Source organism: Carcharodon carcharias, chromosome 1 (genome assembly GCF_017639515.1).
Source record: "Carcharodon carcharias isolate sCarCar2 chromosome 1, sCarCar2.pri, whole genome shotgun sequence".
Classification (NCBI taxonomy): Eukaryota; Metazoa; Chordata; class Chondrichthyes; order Lamniformes; family Lamnidae; genus Carcharodon; species Carcharodon carcharias.
Window position 1 is genome coordinate 198,310,187 of NC_054467.1, and position 23,816 is coordinate 198,334,002.

The following is a 23,816-nucleotide window of genomic DNA, read 5'->3' on the forward strand; positions in this document are numbered from 1 at the left end:
AAACCCACAACCACTACCATCCAGAAGGACAAGGGCAGCAGATAGATGGAAACACCACCACCTGGAAGTTCCCCTCCAAGTCACTCACCATCCTGACTTGGGAAACATATCACCGTTCCCTCACTGTGGCTGCGTAAAACTCCTGGAACTCCCTAACAGCACTGTGGGTGTACCATAAATGTTCGCCTAGCCAGTGATGCTCACATCCCAAAAATGAATGAATGAAAAAAAGACTACACCAGATTTGTGCAGAGTAGATGAAAACAACACTTCCAAGTTTGATGGATGTTTCCAGCTGAAAGATAAGAGGATGAAATGCCACCAGACCTTAAAACAGATGACTTCATGAAATTGTGCTCTTTATCAAGTTGGAACGACAATCAGTAAAATAATGTGTTTAGGAATGGATGTTGAACTTGGGAGAAATTAGTTTTGAAAGTGTTGAAAGCAGAAACCTTATGCATTTACTGGAAAACAACTACATTTGCTTCTATCTAGATATTTTTGCCCACTGAATTCTGCATCTGCATCAGGGAAAGCCAACCAGGGTGACAGTATCTACTTGCCCATTGTTACAATAGTGAGGTTTTAAAGATGGTTATGTTTTGGGACTGTCTCTTGAAGGGAGTCATGTTCTGAAGTCTGCGTGACAGCAACCCTGGGTGGTAGAGATTTAAAGGGCCCTGGTTGTTTTATTGGGAAGAAAGTGCAAAGTATTTATACTTGGGGATAATGGCAGCAGCCTATGTGGCAACAGTTTAGACTGTAAGACTCCAAACTCCCTGAAAAGTGTTGAGAATTTCAGGCTGTAAACAATTATGCTATAGGCTGTCCATTTAGTCCCGAGATAAAAGAGAGTTGAGCTCTAAAGGATAGCTAACCACTATTATTGTGGGCTTTTGGAATGTTTATTACAGTAAGTTATAAAACGTGAAATCTTGTCATCCTTTTAGCTAGCAACTGGAAGTTTGAATTTTAAAAAAATCAATCTCTACAACGATTGTAACATCACGATACCAGGTTGGAGGAGAACAAATTCACTCGCAGCAGCAATTAAGTGTTAAAATCAATAGTAGGTTCAAGCAAGGGCATTACCCAAACAGCACACTACCACTGTGCCACAAGACCATAACCAGCCAAATACTCTACTACTTTTCACTATTACTGTGGAGCCACTAGCAATTCAGTTATTGGCCTCTTTGCTCTCTTAGTTTATTAGGATGGTTATTTTGCTTAACTGTATAATGTGAAGAATGCCTGATCTGATTGGGACAATAAGAAACTTACTTTCTTAATACTGGTCTTACAAAAACAAATTGTGATGGTGATCTGCAAATCCATGAGGTTACCCACCCTCCTGCTCCAGTGACAACTGCAAGGGTAAACCTTGTAGCCACATCACAAACAGCCAGGAACTTCATTTCAGATTAGCCAGTACAACCAATTCCAGGAAACTATGAAGGTTAAGAAATCTGCATTCTAATCCAATAAAATGGTTTTCTGGGTGGAGCTACCAGGGGCTCTCAGGTCAGCTTCTCCCAATGTTTGCAAACAGTCCATGAAAATTTTTTTAAAATTAATTTACAGGATGTGGGCATCACTAGCTAGACCAGCATTTATTGTCCATCCCTAATTGTGTGGTGGTGAGCTGCCTTCTTGAACCGCTGCAGTCCCAATGGCATAAGCACACCCACAGTGCTATTAGGGAGGGAGTTCCAGGGTTTTGACCCAGTGACAGTGAAGGAACAGCAATATATTTCCAAGTTAAGGTGGTGAGTGGCTTGGAGGGGAACTTCTATGTGGTGGTGTTCCCATGCGACTGCTGTCCTTGTCCTTCTAGATGGTAGCAGTAGTGGGTTTGAAAGGTGCTGTCTAAGGAGCCTTTGTGAGTTCCTGCAATGCATTTTGCAGATGGTATTTACTGCTGCTACTGTGCAGCGGTGGTGGAGGGAGTGAATATTTGTGGATCGGGTGCCAGTCAAGCGGGCTGCTTTGTCTTGGATGGTGTCAAGCTTCTTGAGTGTTGTGGGAGCTGCACTCATCCAAGCAAGTGGTGAATATTTCTTCACACTCCTGATTTATGCCTTGTAGATGGTGGACAGGCTTTGATGAGTCAGGAAGTGAGTTACTCTCCGCAGGATTCCTAGCCACTGACCTGCTCTTGTAGCCACAGAATTGATATGGCTAGTCCAGTTTAGTTTCCTGTCAATGGTAACCCCCAGGATGTTGATAGTGAGGGATTCAGTGATAGTAATGCCATTGGAACATCAAGGGGCGATGGTTGGATTCTCTCTTGTTGGAGATGGTCATTGCCTGGCACTTGTGTGGTGCGAACATTACTTGCCACTTGCCAGCCTAAGCCTAGATATTGTCCAGGTCTTGCTCCATTTGGACAGGGACTGCTTCAGTATCTGACCAGTTGCAAATGGTGCTGAACATAGTGCAATCATCAGCGAACATCCCCACTTCTGACCTAATGATGGAAGGAAGATCATTGATGAAGCAGCTGAAGATGGTTGGGTTCTAGGACACTACTCTGAGGAACTCCTGCAGTGATGTCCTGGAACTGAGATGATTGACTTCCAACAATCACAACCATTTTCCTTTGTGCTAGGTATGAAAAAAATGCTAAGAAACCTCCAGAAACAATCTTTCCTTTTATAAATAGCGGGAATACTTTGAAAAAAGAGCATTCCTCCAGACACTCCTTTTTAAATGTACAGACAGCCATAATCTTTTGTTGGTTCTTTTCCACGTACACTGAACAAGTACCTCTCAACTGATGCTTTAGTTATTAGATACCTTACAAGAATGGAGCATCTCTGCAATAGCTTTGCGACTAAGGTTGGCAGTGGCAATAACATCCTCTTGACGACAGGAGTTTCCTGCTGCCACGGCTTTAGCTGTGGCAATAGTAATGCCTTTGGTCATCCGGATAAATTCTTCTGGCGTAGAAGTTTTAGGTGGTGGATCTGCTGAGGAAAATACCTAAAGGAATAAAACAGGAGTTTAGCGAACAAGATCATTTCTTATTTTTACTTTTGCAATACTTTGAGACACGTGAAAGTACTTTTTAGCAGTTTTTAATAGATTGTCTATATTCCTCACAGAGGTACTGCGAATATAGAGAAGTTAGGTCTTTTCACAGCCTTTAAGATGCTCCTCTGGAAACATATGAAAATTTCATCTCAACCTAAACAATCTTGGCTGACAAAATCAACAGAGAGGAATTGATTTTCCAAAGGGAGTAGACTATCCACTGCTCTCAAAGTTTCTACATAAGAATAGGTCAACTACTCTATCAGGAAATTGTTCAGTGAGGTGGGTATAGTAACATAATCATAAAGTACCATATTCTGGAGTCTTAACCTATCTGTAAACTGCTGGACTAACTTTCAATGCTTGCATTGGAAAATATTTGTTTGATATTTCCTGTTTTCAGCTCAACTATTTCTCAACCATACAGATGACTAGTTGATGCTGCTACTAAGCCATTTTGGTTAAAATTCCAAGGTTCGCTGCCCAATGTGAGAGAGTTAGGCAGATCACAGCTGGACGATTGTCCTCATGGTCAGTGGAGTGGGGAACAGGAAGATGAATGGGAGGGAAAGAGAATCAGCCAGGATTCTCACTTTTTTATTGATATCTAGTAAGAAAGCTGGATGTCTGATGAGGACAAGATCAGATTTGTCTTTCATGCATGTTAGTTGATTAAGTTGTCAACAGTGTCCAGACTTGCATGTAAAGGCGGCCCACTTGGAGGCTGGCACCTGCAAATTCTACCCTAGCCAAAGTTACTGTCTGCAGGAGAAAATTGGGGAAAAAAGATTAAAAATATGGAACTCATTTCTCCCCAACCCCGCTCCTCGCCTACAAAATAACTTTGCCAAGCAATCAATATGTTACAGTCAATGGCTAACAGGAGAATTAGTAAACAACCTGGACCATTCACATTATGCATCACATCCTAATAAATTCTGGATACACTCTACTTGGTTTATCTAGTCAACAGCTCCTCCCTTCAACCTGGATCTACATTGGGGAGACTAAACACAGACTGCGTGACTGCTTTGCAGAACACCTTCGCTCAGTCCGCAAGCATGACCCAGACCTTCCTGTCACTTGCCATTGCAACACACCTTCCTGCTCTCATGCCCACACATCTGTCCTTGGCCTGCTGTAATGTTCCAACACAAACTGGAGGAACAGCACCTCATCTTCCAATGAGGCACTTTACAGTTTTCTGGACTTAATGTTGAGTTCAGCAACTTCAGACCATGAACTCTCTCCTCCATCTTGACTCCTTTTTTAAAAATACAATATTTATTTTTTATTTATTTTTAAATTTTATTTTATTCTTTTATTTATTTGTTGATTTTAAAATTCTTTTCCCCCCAACCAAATCCCACGCCCTGCCACCCCACGGGACCATCTATCAGTTGCTTTTATGTTTTGCTTTCACAGAGTGCTGACTCTTGTTGTGCTAATAACACTTTCTGCTATCTTACCTTCATGCCGCCCTCCACCTTCTTCACTCCTTACCACTACCAATAACACTCTTGTATCCATGGCATCTTTGTCAATCTCTCCTTAGCTGTCACCTATCCCTGATCTATCTTGTTCCATCTGCTCCACCACCTCTTAAACAGTATAAAATCAATCTATTTCTACTTCTCTTTAGCTCTGAAAAAGAGTCATAAGGACTCGAAACATTAACTCTGTTTCCCTCTCCGCAGATGCTGTTAGGCCTGCTGAGTTTTCCAGCATTTGCTGTTTTTATTTCAGATTTCCAGCATCTGCAGTATTTTGCTTTTATATAAGAAAAAGTCAGGGTGGGATCCAATTTTCAGTTCTTAAAAAATCATTAATTTTATGGAAAATTTCTAAAAGAGCAAAACTCAGCACCATAGCTAATGGATAGAGAGGCAGAAAATGTGAGTAAAAGCAAAATACTGCAGATGCTGGAAATCTGAAATAAAAACAGAAAATGCTGGAAAACCTCAGTAGGTCTGGCAGCACCTGTGGAGAGAGAAACAGACTTAATGTTTCGAGTCCGATATGACTTCTTCAGAACTGGAGGAATGAGAAATCTAAAAGACTACCAGTAGTTCCACAATACTAGGTGTACATGTTACTCTTGTCTATAGCTATCAATATAAGGTTTTTTTTTGGTCACAATATACAGAAATACCCACTTAGGTCAAAATCAGTAAGATGATATAAGGGACAAGAAATTTAGAAACATCTGAAATGTTAATTTGATGCCAGAATTGTGTATTGTTTCAATGATGAACTCTGTTGCCACTATAAAAAATGGCTGAGCGTGTAATACATACTGCAAGTTCTTGACGGATGTGCTCAATAGTGGCTTCTAGAGCTCGTGTTCCTCTAGTAGCTTCATCTTCTACAGCCTTTACAGTCTTCAGCAGCGAGGTCACATTGGTCACCATAACCTATCAGGATGCAAAAACACGGGGTATTAGAACTAAAAGGTTTAGTTTTTTTTATAGAATAGTTATCAATAAAAATGCCATCAATAAGGAATAGCTATTCTTGATATACATTCATTCTAAAATCTGAAGTTGTTAGTCATGAAAATATTTTTGCTAACGTTTTGATTTCTGGGCAAGTACAGTTAGAGTTAGTAAAATTATTTTCTAAAAAGTATTAAAGTCAGAAAAAGCATTGATGTCATAAAGATCACCTCAAATGCAACAATTAGCATTAATCTATCTCTGTATACGGATTTGAAATCTGCCCACGATATAAAGTGTACCATTGATCTACATAAAAGACTGACTGCCAGCCACATATAAAACAAGTTCCAGGTATAGAGAAGTACAAGCAATAGTCACTAACAGATAGTGGTTTGTAATGGTTATTGTGTGACTTTACAAGTTTTCATAATGGAGTAGGCTTTACGAATAAATTACTATGAGCAAAGATTAATGTTTAGTAGCCATTTTGCCATTAGATACCAAATTTTTTCAATCAATTGCACTGGAACACAAATACCAGTGGCACAGCTTAATTTCAGTTGGCGATTTTTCAAAGCTTTTTCTTCCAAATTAAGCAAAAAATCTTTTTTTCATGAAACATGCTATTTGGTACATGCCTCTATCCATTTCATTTTAATGTGTTATTTAGGATCAGGCTGGCTAGTAAGAATTTAAGAAGTTTCAGAGGGTCAGAACTAATTCTGAATCCAATAGTTATTAGAGTCTGCTGCTTGATGGCTTCTCCTCATGCATACTACATGGTCAATTCCAATATATCTCAACGTTCCATCCTTGGTGAAATGCTTTTCTTCATTAGTATAACATCCCTTGAATCTACAATTATCTCTGTACAGTCAGACACCTTTTTGACAGTGAGTAAATTTTAGAATGATCAAAGGCATCTATTCAGTCCCTGTAAAAAAATGAACTGGTACACTTACTGTTGACTTTACCACCTTTCCTGGCTGCTCACCCACAGCACAGATGGTCTGTAATCTCAGTGTCCTTCTCAACAATGTTGAGTTTCTAACCCTATATATTCTGATTACTATACCCACTTAACTCCACTTTCCTCGAGTTTTCTATCTCTACCCTTACTTCATTACCACCACAGCCATAACCTTAATTTATTCCCTAGATTTGGTTTCTCTTCACACCCTCCTTACTACTCTCCCAAGCGCTTTCATAAACTCCAAGATTCTACTGTCCTCTTTTTGTTCCTCACTAGGTCCACATATCATTACGATGCTCACCAACTTACACTATCCCCACCCCACCACAGCATGGATTTTGAAATCCTCATCATTGTCTGCAAAAAACCTCCCAATGCATTGCTCCAAAATATGAACTTTTCCATCCTTGTGATCCTAAGACCTCCATTCCTCTAACAGTGACACACTGGCACTGTCCCCACCTCCTAAACTGCCATTGGTGGTAGAGCCATCAGTTGCCCTTCCTACACTCCTCCATCTCGCTTCCCCTCTCCCTGCTTTCTCAAAATTTAACAATGCCTCCGGGAACCTATCCCAACTACATCACTTATATTCAGTATCTATTTCCACGTAAAGTGCCATGGGATTTTTTTTTTCCTGTCTTAAACATGCTACACATCTGCAAGTTTGTTAATGCTGACTGAAACCTGCTCACTGGGTCAGTCAGTGGGGGAACTCTAATCTGCCTTACTGGTAATTGGCTAGAAAGATGGAAGAATGGTCAATATAGTAGATGAGGACAATGATGGGGTTTGACTGTAATGCACGTGTTGATTGAACAGCCTGTTGACCCCACCCAGGTTCATACATGAAGAATGGTCATGTAAGCAAAGTACCAAATGCCTACTGATGATTGAGAACTGTTACTAAAAATATTTGGGGTTGCAGGTGGAAAATAGTTGCTATGTGATTTTGAATCACACTGAAAATGATATTTATTCTATAACTACCTTGGCAGCATTCTTGAGATTATACATGGATGGATCATCTGAAGCCTTTCCTGATGCCCCTTTTGTAGCACTAATAAGGTCTCCCAGGGCCTTCGCTACATCTTTCACTGCATTAATCAGGACAACCTGAGAAAAACAAAACAAGATAGGCTGATTACAAATTAAATAAGTTTTTCGGCATGATAAAAGCAAAATACTGCAGATGCTAGAAATCAAGCAAAAACAGAAAATGCTGGAAAAACTCAGCAAGTCTAGCAGCATCTGTGGAGTGAAAAAACAGAGAAGTTTTTCGGCATATCAGATGACCAAAACAGATGTTTTTTTCAATGACTGCTTCCAAAATGGGACTCCTCCAACAATAACCAAAGCACGAACTCTCAGTCATTACAATTTAAAATGTAACTGGATAAAAAGACCAACTGAATGAAAAATCCAGTTTTATTGTTAGTTACATTATCAGGATGCGGATATGTTATTGCTCCAGTAGAATCACTCTGTAAAAGTGGAATTGACATGAGATTCATTGCACTACATCATAAAACTGGATTATAGAACAGTATATGAAAAACCTACAGTGTATGGTGGTATTTATTTAAAAATACTGCACTGTGATTGACTTAATTTATCTTTAATTTGAGAAAGTATTGGCAGAATCCTCTGCACTCTAGCCAGCGACGCTCATTCCATGAATAAAAAAAAATACAAAGCAGAATATGACTTGCATTAAATCAGTCAAGTTAAATGGTTAAAACTACACATTTTTCACATTCATGAAAAACACTTCAACAAGCCAATGTAATTAGAATCATTCTGGGGTTTATGCAATAGAAAGCATGTAAAATTACTTGCTAAAACAGGAGACTACAGTTTAAAGTGTGCTGGTATAACAAGTAAAAATACAGGCACATTATCCATTTGTAATTGTACCAGAAGGCTGTGCCAGAGAATGGAGCTGGAGGTGGGTGAATGTTTAAAACATTGCCTTGGTTAATAATTAACCTTGCCGATTTCAGCAGGGTTACTAGGTATGTCACAAAGAAGTCAAAATCCTAGAACTCTCTACCTAACAGAACTGTGGGAGAACCTTCACCATACGGACTGCGGTGGTTCAAGGCGAGTCGCTAACCAGCTTCTCAAAGGCAATTAGGGACGGCCAAAAAATGCTGGCCTTGCAATAACACCTACATCCCACGAATGAAATAGAAAAAAAATGTTTTTTGTAATGGAAAATAGGAAGTTGCACATTGCAGCTCAAGTCCAACAGATCAAGTTATGAAAAGGGCAAAATATACTGAAAGCTTTTGACCTGTGTTTCAGGATCATCTGAGCCCAAGCTCGCTGCTCCTAATTTCACCACCTCTGCCAGTCGAGTAATAGTGACAACTGAAGACTGTGCGGCATGTGCTAACTTTTCTTGACTTGCAGCAGCTCCAGATACAAGCAACTTTGTGTCTTCCACCAGAGCTTTAGCAGTTTTTAGAATGTTCTCCCTAAAATGATAACAAAAGATTCAAGACAAAGATTAGAACAGTTTAAGTTTTTAAGATATTTAGCAACAGATTTGTGAATGTTTTAGTTTGTTTGAGATGCAATCCATAGACATGCAACTCTACAAACAAGGATACAAGGATATTCTCCAAAACATATCAAAATACCGGTCTCAGCCAGACCTCAGATTAGAGGGTGAGGCCAATGTTTGGTCTCACAGGCAAGCGATTAGCTGAAGAACAAAGTTTTATAGGTTGTTTTTCATAATTCAGAAACTAAGTTTCACAAATGTTACAGTAAGAAATGAGGTTACTTGCATTTATGTAGCACTTTTAATGCATCTCAGAGTCTCAAAAACAGTTTATAGCCAATAATTACTTTTGAAGTCTAGTCACTGTTGTTTTGTAAGCAGATGTGGCAGCCAATTTGCAATGAGGCCCCAGAGAGTAATGATGAATGATCAGTTAACCTTTTTTTGTGTTGTTGACAGAGGGATGAATGCTGGCTAAATGAACTCACCTGCGATTTTCAAATGGTCCCACTGCATCTTGCACATCAACCCAAGTGTCTCAAATTAACATCTCATCCAAAAGATCGCAGCTCATGCAAATGCAGCACTCTCCCTCACTTAAATGAGAATTTAGATTACATGCTCAATGGTTGCACTGGAGCTTGGAGTTGTAGGACTAAGCCAACAGTGCCACAAATATTAATTGACAAAAAAATTTTTTAAATAACAGCCTCTGCCTGATATGAGAATTATAATAATGTTAGAAGTAATTTTCCTATCATTGCAACTGAGCTGAATTGTCAAAACTAGCCAATTTAGCAAGCCCATAATTCCTTAGATCAACCAGTGGTATAAATTTTTATATAAAACATCTCAAACATCATTATGGAACAACACAGCATTACATATTTGTTTTACATATTTTTGCTCTGAACCATGCTGGATTCTAGTCAGGGGTTAGTGAAATGGAGCTTGTACAGTAACTTAACAACATGCACTGACTAGTTTCATAAATTGCATATCCTAAAATGTGCCCAATGGAAACACTAACACCACTTCTTGGATTTGTCTGTCATTCTCCTATGATCTGGAGTGACTGGAGATAGGTTCAACTTTATGATTACTGGGCCTAACCAAGTTTTTGCACTCCACAAGCCCCACCACATTGTGGTTGAAGGATGGGTTAGGAAGAGAGAGGAAAATCAAACCAATGGATGAATGCTTCAACAAAAGCAAAATACTAAGTGCTAGACATCGGAAATAAGAACAGAGAATGCTGGAAAGACTCAGGTCAGCTACCAGCTGTGCAGAGAGAAACTGTTAATGTTTCAGGTCAGAAGTGGAAAACGTTACAGGTGGAACAGGTATTACAGCAAATGGGGCCTGGAAAAAGGGGGAGAGCAAAAAACAAAAGGGAAAAAGTGAGAGTTAGGTGGCAGGCAGAACAGATTAAATAACAAAAGGGATGATAGCGCAAGGCAATAGGAGATGGTAATAGGACAAGCAAGGAAACAAAAGGGGTCTACATGAGATTCAAATGGGAAGAGTAGAAATAACCAATACCTGTCATCTGGAAAAAATAGGGCCGAGGTCACGATTTGAAATTGTTGAATTCAATATTGAAACCTAAAGGCTGCAATGTGCCTAATCATGGTGGTGCTATCCCTTGAGCTTCATTGGAACAGTGTAGGGAGCAGAGGACAGAGAGAGACAAGGTTGGGATTGGGGTCAAGAATTAAAGTGACAGGTGACAGGAAACCTGGGGTCATGCTTGCAACTTGAATGAAGGTGTTCCACAAAGTGGTCATCCAATCGCCCCAGTATAAAGGAAATCACCTCATGAGTAGCAAACAAAGGATGCTAAATTGAAGGTACGGGTAAATTGCTGCTTCATCTGGAAAGTGTGTCCTTGGACAATGAAGGAGGAGGTAAAAAAGCAAATGTTGGGAAAGGGAAAGGGGCATTTCGGGTGATTGAGGAGTGGACTAGGGTGTCAGAGGAAGTGGTTCAAGCAGAGCTCTAAAAGAGGAGAGGAAGATGTATTTGGTGGTGCCAAAATAGTGGAGAATAATCTATTGAATGTGGTGAGGTGGAAGTGAGAACAAGGAGACCGCTGTCATGGTTCTGGAAGGGAGGAGGAAGGTTGGGAGCAGAAATGTGGAAGCAGGAATGGAGATTGCGGAGGGCCTGATAACCATAGCAAATGCTTCAAGCTGCACACTCAATCTGTGACCTGGCAGACACCCCAAAGCCATTTACTGGTTTTCAGTGAAGAAATGGCTCCTAATGGGCGATAAGAAAATTATAATTTGCCAAATTACTAGTAAAGTATAGTGTTCTAACCTGTAGAATACTGAGCATTGAATAAAGACATAGATATAAGGTGCTAAAACTATCATCCATGAGTTTACCTGTGGTCAGCGAAGGTCTCTTCATTTTCTCGGTTTAGTGTACCTGCTGTAGCAAACATGATTGTTGTGTCCAAATCAGCAATGATACCAGATACAGTACTGGCAGCAGTAATGCAAGCCTGGGTTCCACGGTTTCCTGCCTGTAAAGCTGCCAACACATGGGAAATCTGGGAAGTATAAGATATACAGTTTCTGGGTCATAATCCAGTATGTGAAATAGACTCACTTACAATTTAGGTACAATAGCATCACTTTCTTGTTGCCTCCATTGGATTTTCTCCTTGTGTTGGCAAAAGCCACGATCACAGCCTTTAACGGCTCAGCTGGCCATATCAATTCCACTTACTGATCAAGTCACAGTTTAGGATTCTTTGCTCATTGTCTTTAGAAAAGATTTGGATCCCAAGTGTTTTTTAAAATATATGTTCTGAGTTAGAGCTGCTCTTGGTTAACAGATGTTAACTTTTGAAGCCAGCCCCTCGTTGATTGGTGAATACATATGCAGACATAAGGTATTTAAAATAGATGATGGCTAGATTCTTTTGCAAAAATTCCAAGCAATGACCATTTCTGAAGCAGTGTATGGCCACTCAGGAAGACATCATGTAGCTTGGTGTTAAACAACTCTTTTAATTTTGAATTGTCTTTGAAAAATAGTTTTAAAAATCAAGACAACAAACAGCAGTTCAGCATCAGCAGGCTTCGAGAGGACAGTCTCTCTCCTGTCAAGGAGAGCTCATTTCAGAGCAGACTAGAATGTGTATGTTAATTATGTATTGTAAAAATTATTCTGATTCTACAAAGCTTTTCATCACACTCCATATTCTGTATGCTTTGCCTCCTGTGCTATAAAGCTGCCTAGAAATCAATTCTAACTGATTGTCACCTTGGCAAACGTGAACTTGGTCAGGTTTAGGACTAAGAAATCAAGGACTTCTGAACATTGTAAATCACCCAGATTCACGCTTAACTAGACTGTGTGCAAGCTAGTCAGCAAGTAGCAATTCTCTGTGCCAAAAAAGCATTACATTACAGTAGCTGAATGCAGATGAAGTTCCATTTCTAAAATGTTCTTTACGATAATTCATTACCTTCTCGGAGACTTTGCGGGCACATTCAATGAGTTCTTTCTTTGTAAAGGCATCGCTGGGGCTGCACTGGAGAGAACCAGCTTTGAGAACCAATGAGGCACAATTGTGACCCAGTTCCTGCACACGATTCTTGATATGGTTGCCAATCTAGAAATTGATTCATAAACAGATTCTAAGAAAAGACTCAAGTGGGTACCGCATAATCAGATCAGAAGGTTTTTTTCATTAATCACAATGCAACAGCTCTAAAGTCCACAAAACTTGCGCAAATGGTTTTTCAAACATTAGTCAGACCCAGTGCTCTTTGTTGAGATCTTATGAATATTGAAATGGTTTGCTCACCAAATTTAAAACCCATATCAGCTTTGTGATGAATTTTAATTTGCAAGTACCCATGGGTTCGAGAGCAGGTAGGGGTTAAAAGCAAGAAAATTAATGTGCATCGAGAAGCCAAGCTCAATCCGCTGATACTGTGTTTTAAATATTCTTTTACAGGATGTGGGCATCATTGGCTAGGCCAGCATTTTTGTTGCCTATCCCTAACTGCCCTTGAGAAGGTGATGGTGGTGAGCCAACATTTTGAACCGCTGCAGTCCATGTGGTGTAGGTACACCCATTTTGCTGTTAGGGACGGGGATAGTTCCAGGATTTTGACCTGTGAAGGAACGACAATATATTTCCAAGCCAGGGGGTGAGCGACTTGGAGGGGAACTTGCAGGTGGTGGTGTTCCCATGTGTCTGCTGCCCTTGTCCTTCTAGATGGCAGAGGTCACAGGTTTTGAAGGGGCCTTGGTGAGTTTCTGCAGTGCATCTTGTAGATGGTACACACTGTTGCCAGTGTGCGTCGGTGGTGGTGGATGTGACACCAATCAAATGGGATTTCCACATTGCACTGCAGTGAGGGCCGTGTTGTCAATTTCAATCGCTCAAGTATGGTGATATTAACATGGCTCTTGGAATTTAATTGTGGTTGCTTTCTCAAACTCATCAATGAAAGCAAGGCAATAAAACAGCAGGAATTAAGAAGCTGAAGACATGACAGTAAGTATTGAAACCGCACAGCGCTTTCTTACCCGATAGCCTGAAAGGCTTTACTCACAGTACTTCTACGGAAAGGTTAATTTCACAACTTTGGAGGATTGCACTTCTTATCTCCACTTTGAAGCTCTGGCCTATCGGAATAGCATTGGTGCCACCAATGCTCTTTTACTTTGAACTTCAGATGAGAACAAGATGACCATCACCAGCAGCAGCACCAGCAGGTGCAAGAACAGCACTGGCTGGAGGATGCGAGGAGAGAGATAGGTGGCATTCATTGCATCCAAGACATTTGTGACGGTCTGCATGCACTTCTTTAATCGCTGCGTTTGATACTCCATTCAAGTGGCCACTCTTTCCCTGGATGAACATTTTATCAAAAGTGTCTGTGGCATCATGTCACTCATGATTAAGATGGACTCTTCCATTTTATTTTAAAAAATTCATTCAGGAGATGTGGGCATCACTGGCGGGACCAGCATTTATTGCCTCTCCCCAACTGCCCTTGAGAAGGTGGTGGTGAGCTGCCTTCTTGAACCGCTGCAGTTCATGTGGTGTAGGTACACCCACAATTCTGTTAGGAAGGGAGTTCCAGGATTTTGACCCAGCGACAGTGAAGGATGGTGATATAGTTCCAAATCAGGATGGCGAGTGACTTGGAGCTTGGCTCTCTATATGAGCGTGCAGTGTGCCTGAAAAGCCTGCCAGCAGATTGCACGTTCTACAGGGCATCCTCTTCATAGACAGCTCTACTCGTCAGCATCTGCATCCAGCTGAGCAGAGATTGGAATGTCCTGTGGTCTCTGACACAGAATTCCCACTGTTATCCTCATATCCACCATCAGCTTTCACTCACTTGTGATGTGAGTCAAACAAAACCCAGCTATTTTCCTTAGCGGTCCCACTGAGGTGCAAGTATCTGAGCTAGTGCATGACCTGCTTGAGCCCTGCAACGGTACATTCTTAAAAGGAGTGACCTCCTCTGAGAATTTTAATCAACTCATTGTGTCCTCTGCCCCCAATTCAAGAATCCATCAAATTTCATGTTCCCTTTAAATACTGGAAACTACATGGCAATGCAGTAATTGGGTTAAAAACTCACTGACAGATGTGCTGCACTTACTCCCGAGTTTCCCACGCACCTCCTGGAATCCCCCACAACCCCCCTCCCCCAAACTTGCGCCCACTGCTTCAACAGCTTAAAATCGAGCCAAACAAATGGCCAAACCATTTCAAAATTGGCTGTGTGGCTCAGTCTTCACGAGCCAAGTTACATTATTTGGAGGGAGGAAACAGCCAGCCTAAAAACAATGTGACAATAGCCAACGGTAGCACATGCAGCTTTTCCATAATATTGATTCCAACTTGTATATCAATCATTTTCTGTTATGACAGAAAAAAAACTATGTATTTTGCACAGACCTCCGGTCATTTAAAACAATACCAGGCTGATGTGAACGTTATGAGAACTACCATCAAGTGTTATTCAAATTATATTATGCATTCTGTTCAAAGAACAAACTGTATACCAACAAAAAGGCACAAAGAATGTTAATACCCCAAATAATTTACATCTTAAATCAGGAACATGTACAATCATAGAGTGTTATATTTTTATTATTCACAAAGAGCTATAGGAACTAATTGTCCAGGGTGCCACGTTAACTGCTGCACTGCAGTCAGGCGCCCAGCAACAACGTGTCAGCCCACCAGCCACATGAAGAACTGTAAAAAGAAGCTTCAGCATTTTGAATCTAGAAGTGTGATTATTTCAAACTTATGTGAACCAGAAGATTTAACACCGCTTTGTCAGATCAAGGAGACAAGTTGCTGGCTTGTACTGCGACTGAGAATCTGCTTGAAATATTCAAAGGGGAGTAGAGTATGGCTGCCATAGCTACCTATAGGAGGAAAGAGGGTTTTAGTGGTGGGGAGGGGGTGTTGTCTGCAAGAACTACTTTGATTGTCTTTGGAAATTGAAGAGGAATTTCCGGTAGTTCTGTTTCCTAAACTGATCTAATTTTATTCTTTGCCATGAGATTGCATGACAGTGTATTGGGGGTGCAGAGGGATGAAGTAGAATGGAATGGGGTCCTGCTGTGCAAAAGTTGCACCATGGGAGTATTGAACAGATCAAAACAAAATACTGCAGATGCTGGAAATCTGAAACAAAACAGAAAATGCTGCAAAAACTCAGCAGGTCTAACAGCATCTGTGGAGAGAAAAATGAAGTTAATGTTTCGAGTCTGTATGACTCTTCTATAGAAAAAGGAGAGATGATTGTATCAGGTATACACCATGTTTTGACAGGTAACACTGCACTATAAGTTACCTCTTCATTTTCAGCAGTTATGGCTGCAGGTTTGGCTTCTTGTGCCAGATGTCCATAGTCACTGGTAAGCTGATTGGCCAAAGTCCCCAGCTCATCTGGATTGGTGGTTGATTTAGTAACCTATGAACAGAATCTCAAATGAGAAACAGCAATTCAAGTTTAGACCGAGCATGAAGTCAAAACTAAATGAATTGCACCTACCATTTCTTGAACTGTTACAGCAATAGCTTTGGCAGTCTTCACCATGGTGGTCTGGTAGTCAACAAATGAACCCTCGGGTTCACCTGAAGCACTTTCATCAATCTATGTTTAAAGCAAAAATACATAAGATCCTGCAGATACCAATGAAAACAGAATAAAGTTATGGATTGAGACCCTATAACCCTCAACACTATATTATTTTGAAACATTACACAATTACCAATATGCTTTTCCAAAAGTAAAACTGATAGCTGTGGTTAACAATTTATAGGCTTTAACAGTCTTCTTAGATATTGAAGATCCAAACTACACTGTGTAAGAACCTGTTACCAGACACTGTGTTCACATCTCCAACATGATATGATCTCACCTTGTTTATGGCTTGGTTGATGGAGTCGACCATCCCACTCACAACACCTGCAGCACTAGCTGCATCTCCAAGTGTTCCTGACAAGTCCTCCACTGCTTCCTTCATCATCTGGACAGACTCATCCAAGGCATCCTGTGTTTGAGCTGCTTGCTAGAAGAGGAAAAGAAACAAAAAGATGAAAGTCAAAAATTTGATGCTGCACCAGCATATAAAATACACAAACTAACCCCATTGTGGAAGTTACTATATGTTATGCTTTTAAAGTACACTCTCCAATTTCGCTCCCAAATGGTCAAGCTCTGGGTCTCTCACCAGAGAAAATAGTTTTTCTCTATCCACTCCATTGAATTTCTTTATAATTTTAAGAATTTGATTAGATCATCCCTCCACCTACAAAACTCAAGACAAATCAAGCTTGTACAACTTGGATTCATAATTTAACCCTTTAAAACGCTGGCATTATTCTGGTGAATGTGTGCTTTAGCTCTTCCAAGGCCAATATGACTTTCTTGAGGTTCAGTGCTCAAAACTGAATGGAGTCCTCCAGATGGGAGGTGACAAAGGTTCAGTAAAACCCACTTGAGATAAAGACCAACAATTCATTAGACTCTCTGATTACTTTCTGTACCTGTACACAAAAAAGCTTTTAACAATCTGTATGTGGATCTATTACACATGAAGCTCGTTAGCATCCAATCAATGCATTAAATTCTGAAAGGCCTATTTACTTACAAGCAATTGGGGAAAAGCTAATTTTACTAAGCTGAGATGCAACTTGGCTGAAGTGGACTAGAGACAGCTCCTTAAGGTAAATCAATGCCAAATCCATGGGAGGCTTTCAAGGAAGAAATAGTGAGGGTTCAGAGCAAATAGGTTCTCAAAGAAAAGGGGTGAGAGTAACAAATTCAGAGCCCTCTTCATGAAATGGGGCTTAAAGAAATAAAAGGGAAGTGTATGACAGATACTGAAATCTCAATACTGAGATTCATTTCGAAAGACACAGATTAATTGGAGACAGTCGAGCACGGATTTATTAAGAGAAGGTTGTGTCTGACTAACGTTTGAATATTTTGAAGATATAAAAATGAGGGTTGAAGAGGGTAGCATTTTATGCAGTTGATATGGATTTAGCAAGGTTTTTGATAAGGTCCCACATGACAGCCTGGTTACAAAAGTAAAAGCCTATGAGGTCCAAGGCAAAGTGGCAAGCTGAATCCAAAATTGACAGAGGTAGGGGATAAAGGTGGTTGATGGGTGTTTTGGTAAGTGAAAGGTTGTTTGCAGTTGAGTTCAGCAGTGCTCCATACTAGGTCCATTGTGTTTTGTGATATATGGCAATGATCTAGACTTGAATGCAAGGGTATGATTAAGAAGTCTTCAGATAATATAAAAATTGGCTGTAACAAAACCAGAAAATGCTGGAAAACTCAGCAGGTCTAGCAGTATCTGTGGAGAGAGAAACAGCGTTAATGTTTTGAGTCCGTATGACATCATCCTCAAAAATTGGCGGTGTGGTTGATAATGAAGAAGAAAACTATAATAAGTCATGGACAACATTTAGCCTTTGGCTGATGAGCGGCAAGTAACATTTGTGCCACACAAGTGCCAGACAATGGCCATCTCCAACAAGAGAGAATCTAAACATCGCCCCTTGACATTCAATAGCATTACCATTGCTGAATCCTCACCATTAACATCCTGGGAGTTACCATTGACCTGGAACTTAACTGGACTAGCCACGTAAATTCTGTAGCTACATCAGCAGGTCAGAGGTTGAGAATTCTGTGACGAGTGATTCATCTCCCGAGGCCTCAAAACCTGTCCACCATCTACAAGTCACAATTTAGGAGTGTGATGGAGTATTCTGTACTTGCTTGGATGAGTGCAGCTCCAACAGTAAGAAGCTCAACTTCACCCAGGAACAAATTAACCCATTTGACTGGCACTCCATCCACCACCTTAAACATTCACTCCCTCCACCACCAAAGCACTATGGCAGCAGTGCGCACCACATCAAGATGTATTGCAGCAACTCACTTAAGGCTCCTTCTTCAATACCTTCCAAACCCTCTACCACCTAGTCCTAGAAGGACAAGGGCAGCAGATGCATGGGAACAACACCACCTGCAATTTCCCAGCCAAGCCACTCACCATCCTGACTTGAAACTGTATTGCTGTTCCTACACTGTCACTGGGTCAAAATCCTGGAATTCCCTAACAGCATTGTGGTGTAACTACACTAGATGGACTACAGCAGTTCAAGGTGATGGCTCATCTACACCTTCTCAAAGGCAATTAGGGATGTTAATAAATTTTGGCCTTGCCAGTGATGTTCATATCCCATAAAAGAATAAAGACTTAAAGTAGATAACAATGGATTAGTCAAGTGGGCGGAACAATGGTAAATGGAGTTCAATCTGTAGAACTGTGAGGTAACACATTTGGGAAAGGCTAATAAGAAAAGGGAATACATAATAAATAGGCAGATACTGAGGTGTGTAGAGAAGCAGAGGGACCTTGAGAATGCATGTCCACAGATCCCTGAAGGTAGCTGGACAGGTAGTTAAGGTCGTCAAGGAGGCATACCGGATACTTGCCTTCAGTCAAGGCAGAGAATATGGGATCTGGGAGGTTATCCTGGAAATGTATAAAACATTAGTTAGGCCACAGCTGGAATAGTGCATGCAGTTCAGCTCCCTACACTATAGGAAATATGTGATTGCACTAGAGAGGTACAAGGAGATTTAAAATGAGGAAAGACTGGATAGGATAGGGAAGTTTTCTTTAGGACAGAGGAGGCTGAGGGGAGACCTAATTGAAGCAAACAAAATTATGAGGGTCTAGTTAAGCTGGATAGGAAGGACCTATTCCCCTTGGTTGAGGGGTCCATAAACAGGGGGCATTGATTTAGGGTAAGAGTAGGTAGATTAGAGGGGAAATCATTTCACCCAGAGGGTGATAGGGATCTTGAACTCTGCCTGAAAGAGTGGTAGAGGAAGAAATCTTTGTAGCATTTAAGAAGTATCTGGATTTGCACTTGATGTGCTGTAACCTACAAAGCTATGGACCAAAAGCTGGAAAGTGGGGTTAGGCTGTATGGCTGCTTGTTAAACAGCGTGGACCCAATGTGCTGAATGGTGTCTTTCTGTGCTGTAAATTTCTGATTTTACAACATATTACATACTCAATAAGAACATGGACAATATGAATCACTGCTAAAGAATTCTCTGCTCGTTCTTTAGACTGTTAAGAACTGCATGTGCTTGAAACAATTATGCATTTGCAAACATAAACCAAATATGGCCACAAGCCTTAACAAATTCCCGAGCATACTTGTTTACCTTTGGATTGCCGCCTGCCTCTTTAGCTGTGTATAGCATCTGAAGTGCAGACTCTGTCAGTGTCTTGGTCTGATCCAACAAATTCATCTGCTGCTGGTGATTGACTGCCTTTGATGCTGCACCAATTGAGGCCATGGTGAGGGGCTCAAAGTAACTCACCATCTGAGATACCTGTAAGTTTGTGACAATACACCCAACCATCAATCTGAAGAAATCCTAATTCACTTCTCAATTTTCTCTATAGCATAAATACACAACTGCCTTAAGTAGAGCCCTACCATGAAGTGAACATCGGACATCATTTTAAACTGATGCCTGAAAAACTTTGGTTTCAAATACTAAACCACTGCTTATTTTTGAATATGGAATACTGGATTTAATCAAACAGAACTCATTCCACATTACCAATATACATTTAAAGAACATGAAAAAATGTAAACAGTACTGCAAGCATCGTATTTAACCCTTATTTGACAATAGTGATAGTGCTACAGAATATTGCTCAAGATATTTATGGCTAATGAAGTCAAAGCCATACAGAAATATTACTGTGAAAGCAATGTGTTTTACAGTATGTTGGTTTTTAATTCACAATGACATGAAGCCAATTGTAAAATGTTAAAGTATACTTGTATGTGTAGGACTCTTAGTTTGGATTCTGGGAGTTCTCACACTTGAGTCAACCCCAAATGTTTCCACACCCTCCATATCCTGGTGGCAGACTCGGATCCATGAGCTGCCATGTTTAAAGAGTCACATTTAACTATGTAAGCAGAAGCCGGCTCACAGATGTTAGTCTTCAGGAATGCAAGCTTTAAAAAAAATTACCAATACAAAGTTAGCTGAGACTGAAGAATTTTACTTGTTCTCTTTACACTTCAGAATTCAATCTTCTTGATTTTACAGATTTTCCGTCCTCTTCCCCTTGAACTTGTCACAGGGAAGAACATGAGAGCAGTGCCAACTTTCTGAAATGCTATCAAAGTGAAGGGTCTCGGCTCTACTATGCACCTTCCTAAAACCTCTGACTGAGATCAGGGACTCGTTGTATTAGCAACTGCGAAACTGAGTTGCAATGCTCTGAAATATAATAGGCTAAAACATCCTTTTCTATGATTCTGTGTACTGCAATTCAGTGCGTTGTGTATTGTGCCCCCCGAGCTGAGGATGCCATGTTTTGTATGCAATAGTTATAACATTAATTTTGTACATCTTCACTTACAGTTTAAAAGAAATGCACATCAAAAGATGTTTTGTTGCAGAGGTAGTGCCAGGAATCTATTGCCTTTTTACCTTGTGTCCTAATTGTGAGGCCTCAGCCCGAGCTGCAGTTGCCACTGGATCAATCAGATTGCTGATCTCTTGAACAGCTCCAGCCATTTGGTCATGTAATGCCTAATGGAAAATTGAAATAAAAAATAAAACAGTCAGAACAAGATGTCAGCTCCAGCTTGGCATTTTTATTGATCGTGTAGTTGTTCAAGATAGCAGGAACTTAAAGAAAGAACTTGGGATCAACTAAATACTTCTGAAATGTAGTCATAGTTGGTATAGCAGCCAATTTGCACATAGCAAGGGGATAATGATTGATTTTTTTTTGAAATGACGTTATTAAGGGATAAATATTGGCCAAGACACCAGGAAGAATTCTCCTGCTCTTCTTTGAAATAGTAGAATGGGATCTTTTACATCCATCAGAGAGGGTGGGCAGGGGTCCTTGGGTTTAACTTTTCAGATGAAAGATAGACCTCTGACAATGCAGGACACTCCCAATGCTGTACTTGAGAGCCAATCTGCATTTTGTACTCCAGTGTCTGGTGTGGGACTTAAATCCACAACATACTGACACGGAAGAGAGTACTACCACTGATCCATGGCTGACAGCATTTACAGAATACGAACTGTCACTTGAGAAATTGTATGCCCATTTTACACTTTCATGATCCTCAAAGTCTCTTACCCTCCCCATCTTTAGACATGCACTACACCCTGGTTACCAGGTCCTAAGCCCCTGGCAATACCACACTACAACAAATTGTTGAGGTTTGTTAACATGATAGAGTGCGGCTCACTCAAGTCTCCCGCATTCTGGCAACTGCCTTCTTTTGGACTGCAAACTTCTCAACTGTGTATGGGTCAATGAGACTGCACATTGCTACACCATGTCCTTGAATATTGGTACATGATGTTTCGCAGTAAGTAAAAAAAAAAACTGTTTGGATACAGATTTATTTTAAAATAACAACTGAGACACAGGCATAACTGAACTACAGAAGATCACTGAATAAGGAAAGTATTTGCCGCTCGCCTCTTGGGAGATGTCTTCCCGTGGTGCCAACTGCTGACTAATTGCTGCCAAAGATGCCTGGTCAACATCCCTGATACATCGATTGAGAACCTCAATGGCTTCATCACACTCTCTCTGTCCTGGAGCTTTATCTCTGAAGGCCAGAAATTAAACATGTAGTGTTAATATCCTGTGATGTGAATTACTACAAAAATAATTCTGTAGCTGTAAAGTAATAAATCCAGAATCTTTACATATCGTATATCGCAACAATACGTTTTGCACTTGTTTTCTTGAGGAAAAAAGTAACAAAAGAAGGAACATTCTTTTTGAATTGCTCACCCTGAAATATGTATTTTAAAGATTTTCAGTCCAAGATAACCCAAGAGCCTCGAGTGCTACACTGCAGAGCGCACATCACAAAAGGTCCGATGTGAAACACATGACCAAAATATGCAGAATATTTATGAAATACACTGTGCCCAAAACCACTGCAATTTTCACACATGCGAAATAAAGTTCCCGTTGACTATTCATAAATTTTTATTGTAACTTGTTAAAGAAAGAATTTAACTCTCAAAGTGCCATTGCACAATGAAAAGATCATAAGAGAAAGGAGCAGGAGCAGGTCATTTGGTCCATCGAGTCTGCTCCACCATTCAATAAGATCATGACTGACCTGGTTGTGACCCCCCACACCACCACCAGCCCCCTGCTCCCCATCTTCCCGCACCACCCACAGCCCTTGACTTGCCTGTAGATCAAAAAACTGTAACTCAGCCTAACTCAGTGGTGAAGGTTATGCTGGAAATTATAGCTAAACTTCTACTAAGAACGTATCGCTTTCACCAAATATACAATCCTTGACAGTACGCCTTGGAGTTTTAATTGCAACGAGGGGTGGGGCTGGGAGAACTTATTGCAATTTACACAGGTCTTAATTAAATTAACCTCAATGCTTATATTTTGCTAACCTGGCAAGGCCTTCAGTTAGAGTATTCCATTTCGTCAGGGAGATTGTTAAATGCTTTCATCTGCCTTGCATTAGTCGGTTTACCCTCGAATATGGAGCATCAATGATAAACAGATGTTGTTGGCCCAACCCAGTCACAAATCCTGAGCTGAACTAACTGCCAGCTTTGTGGCCCAGAAACTAAAAACATTCCTGAAAATGCTAAGTCCTGGTGGGAATGAAAGAGGGAGATGGAAACTCCCAATTCTTCCATAATATTTTTCTAAAAACTTAATTGGATGGTGAAACAGCAACTTACATTTATATAGCATCCTTTATATTGTAAACCACCAAAGGAGCGTCACAGGAGTGTTAGTAAAATAAATTTTACACTGAGCCACATAAGGAGATATTAGATCAGATAACCAAAAGCTTGGTCAAGGAGGTAGGCTTTAAGAAGCAGCTTAAAGGAGGTGAAAGAGGTAGAGAGGCCTAGACGTTTAAGGAGATCGATCTTTGGGCATAGGAAGCTGAATGGTGGAGCTAAAAAAAGACTTGGGGATGTACAAGAGACCAGAATTAGTACCGATCAGAGATCTTGGCAGTTTGTAGGGCTGGAGGAGATTATTAGGTAGAGGTGTGAGGCCATGGAGCAATTTGACAACAAGAATTAGAATTTTAAAACTGAGGCTGTACTGGTCTGGGAGCCAATATAGGTCAGCGAGCACAGGGGAGATGGGGGAACAGATCTTGGTGCAAGTTAGGACATGAGCAGCAGAGTTTATTTTTATGGAGTTTACGGAGGGTGGCAGCATTTTTGTATATGCCACTGAATTATGTATAAAAGGTGAGTTT

The 23,816-nt window shown here is 40.5% G+C and overlaps 1 protein-coding gene across 4 annotated transcripts in view; it reads right to left on the bottom strand.

Annotated features, from left to right (window-relative positions):
- tln1 (talin 1) overlaps window positions 1–23,816 on the bottom strand; it is a 263,163-nt gene that overhangs the window by 15,219 nt on the left and 224,128 nt on the right. For all 4 annotated transcript variants that reach the window (XM_041201957.1, XM_041201976.1, XM_041201949.1 and 1 more), the window contains 12 exons: window positions 22,031–22,163; window positions 21,016–21,117; window positions 19,723–19,893; window positions 16,382–16,531; window positions 16,012–16,113; window positions 15,811–15,930; window positions 12,441–12,587; window positions 11,350–11,516; window positions 8,747–8,930; window positions 7,441–7,566; window positions 5,337–5,453; window positions 2,803–2,988 (listed from right to left, as the gene is read on the bottom strand). In XM_041201957.1, coding sequence (XP_041057891.1) covers window positions 2,803–2,988; window positions 5,337–5,453; window positions 7,441–7,566; window positions 8,747–8,930; window positions 11,350–11,516; window positions 12,441–12,587; window positions 15,811–15,930; window positions 16,012–16,113; window positions 16,382–16,531; window positions 19,723–19,893; window positions 21,016–21,117; window positions 22,031–22,163 — 1,705 coding nt within the window. The remainder of the gene's footprint in view (window positions 1–2,802; window positions 2,989–5,336; window positions 5,454–7,440; window positions 7,567–8,746; window positions 8,931–11,349; window positions 11,517–12,440; window positions 12,588–15,810; window positions 15,931–16,011; window positions 16,114–16,381; window positions 16,532–19,722; window positions 19,894–21,015; window positions 21,118–22,030; window positions 22,164–23,816) is intronic.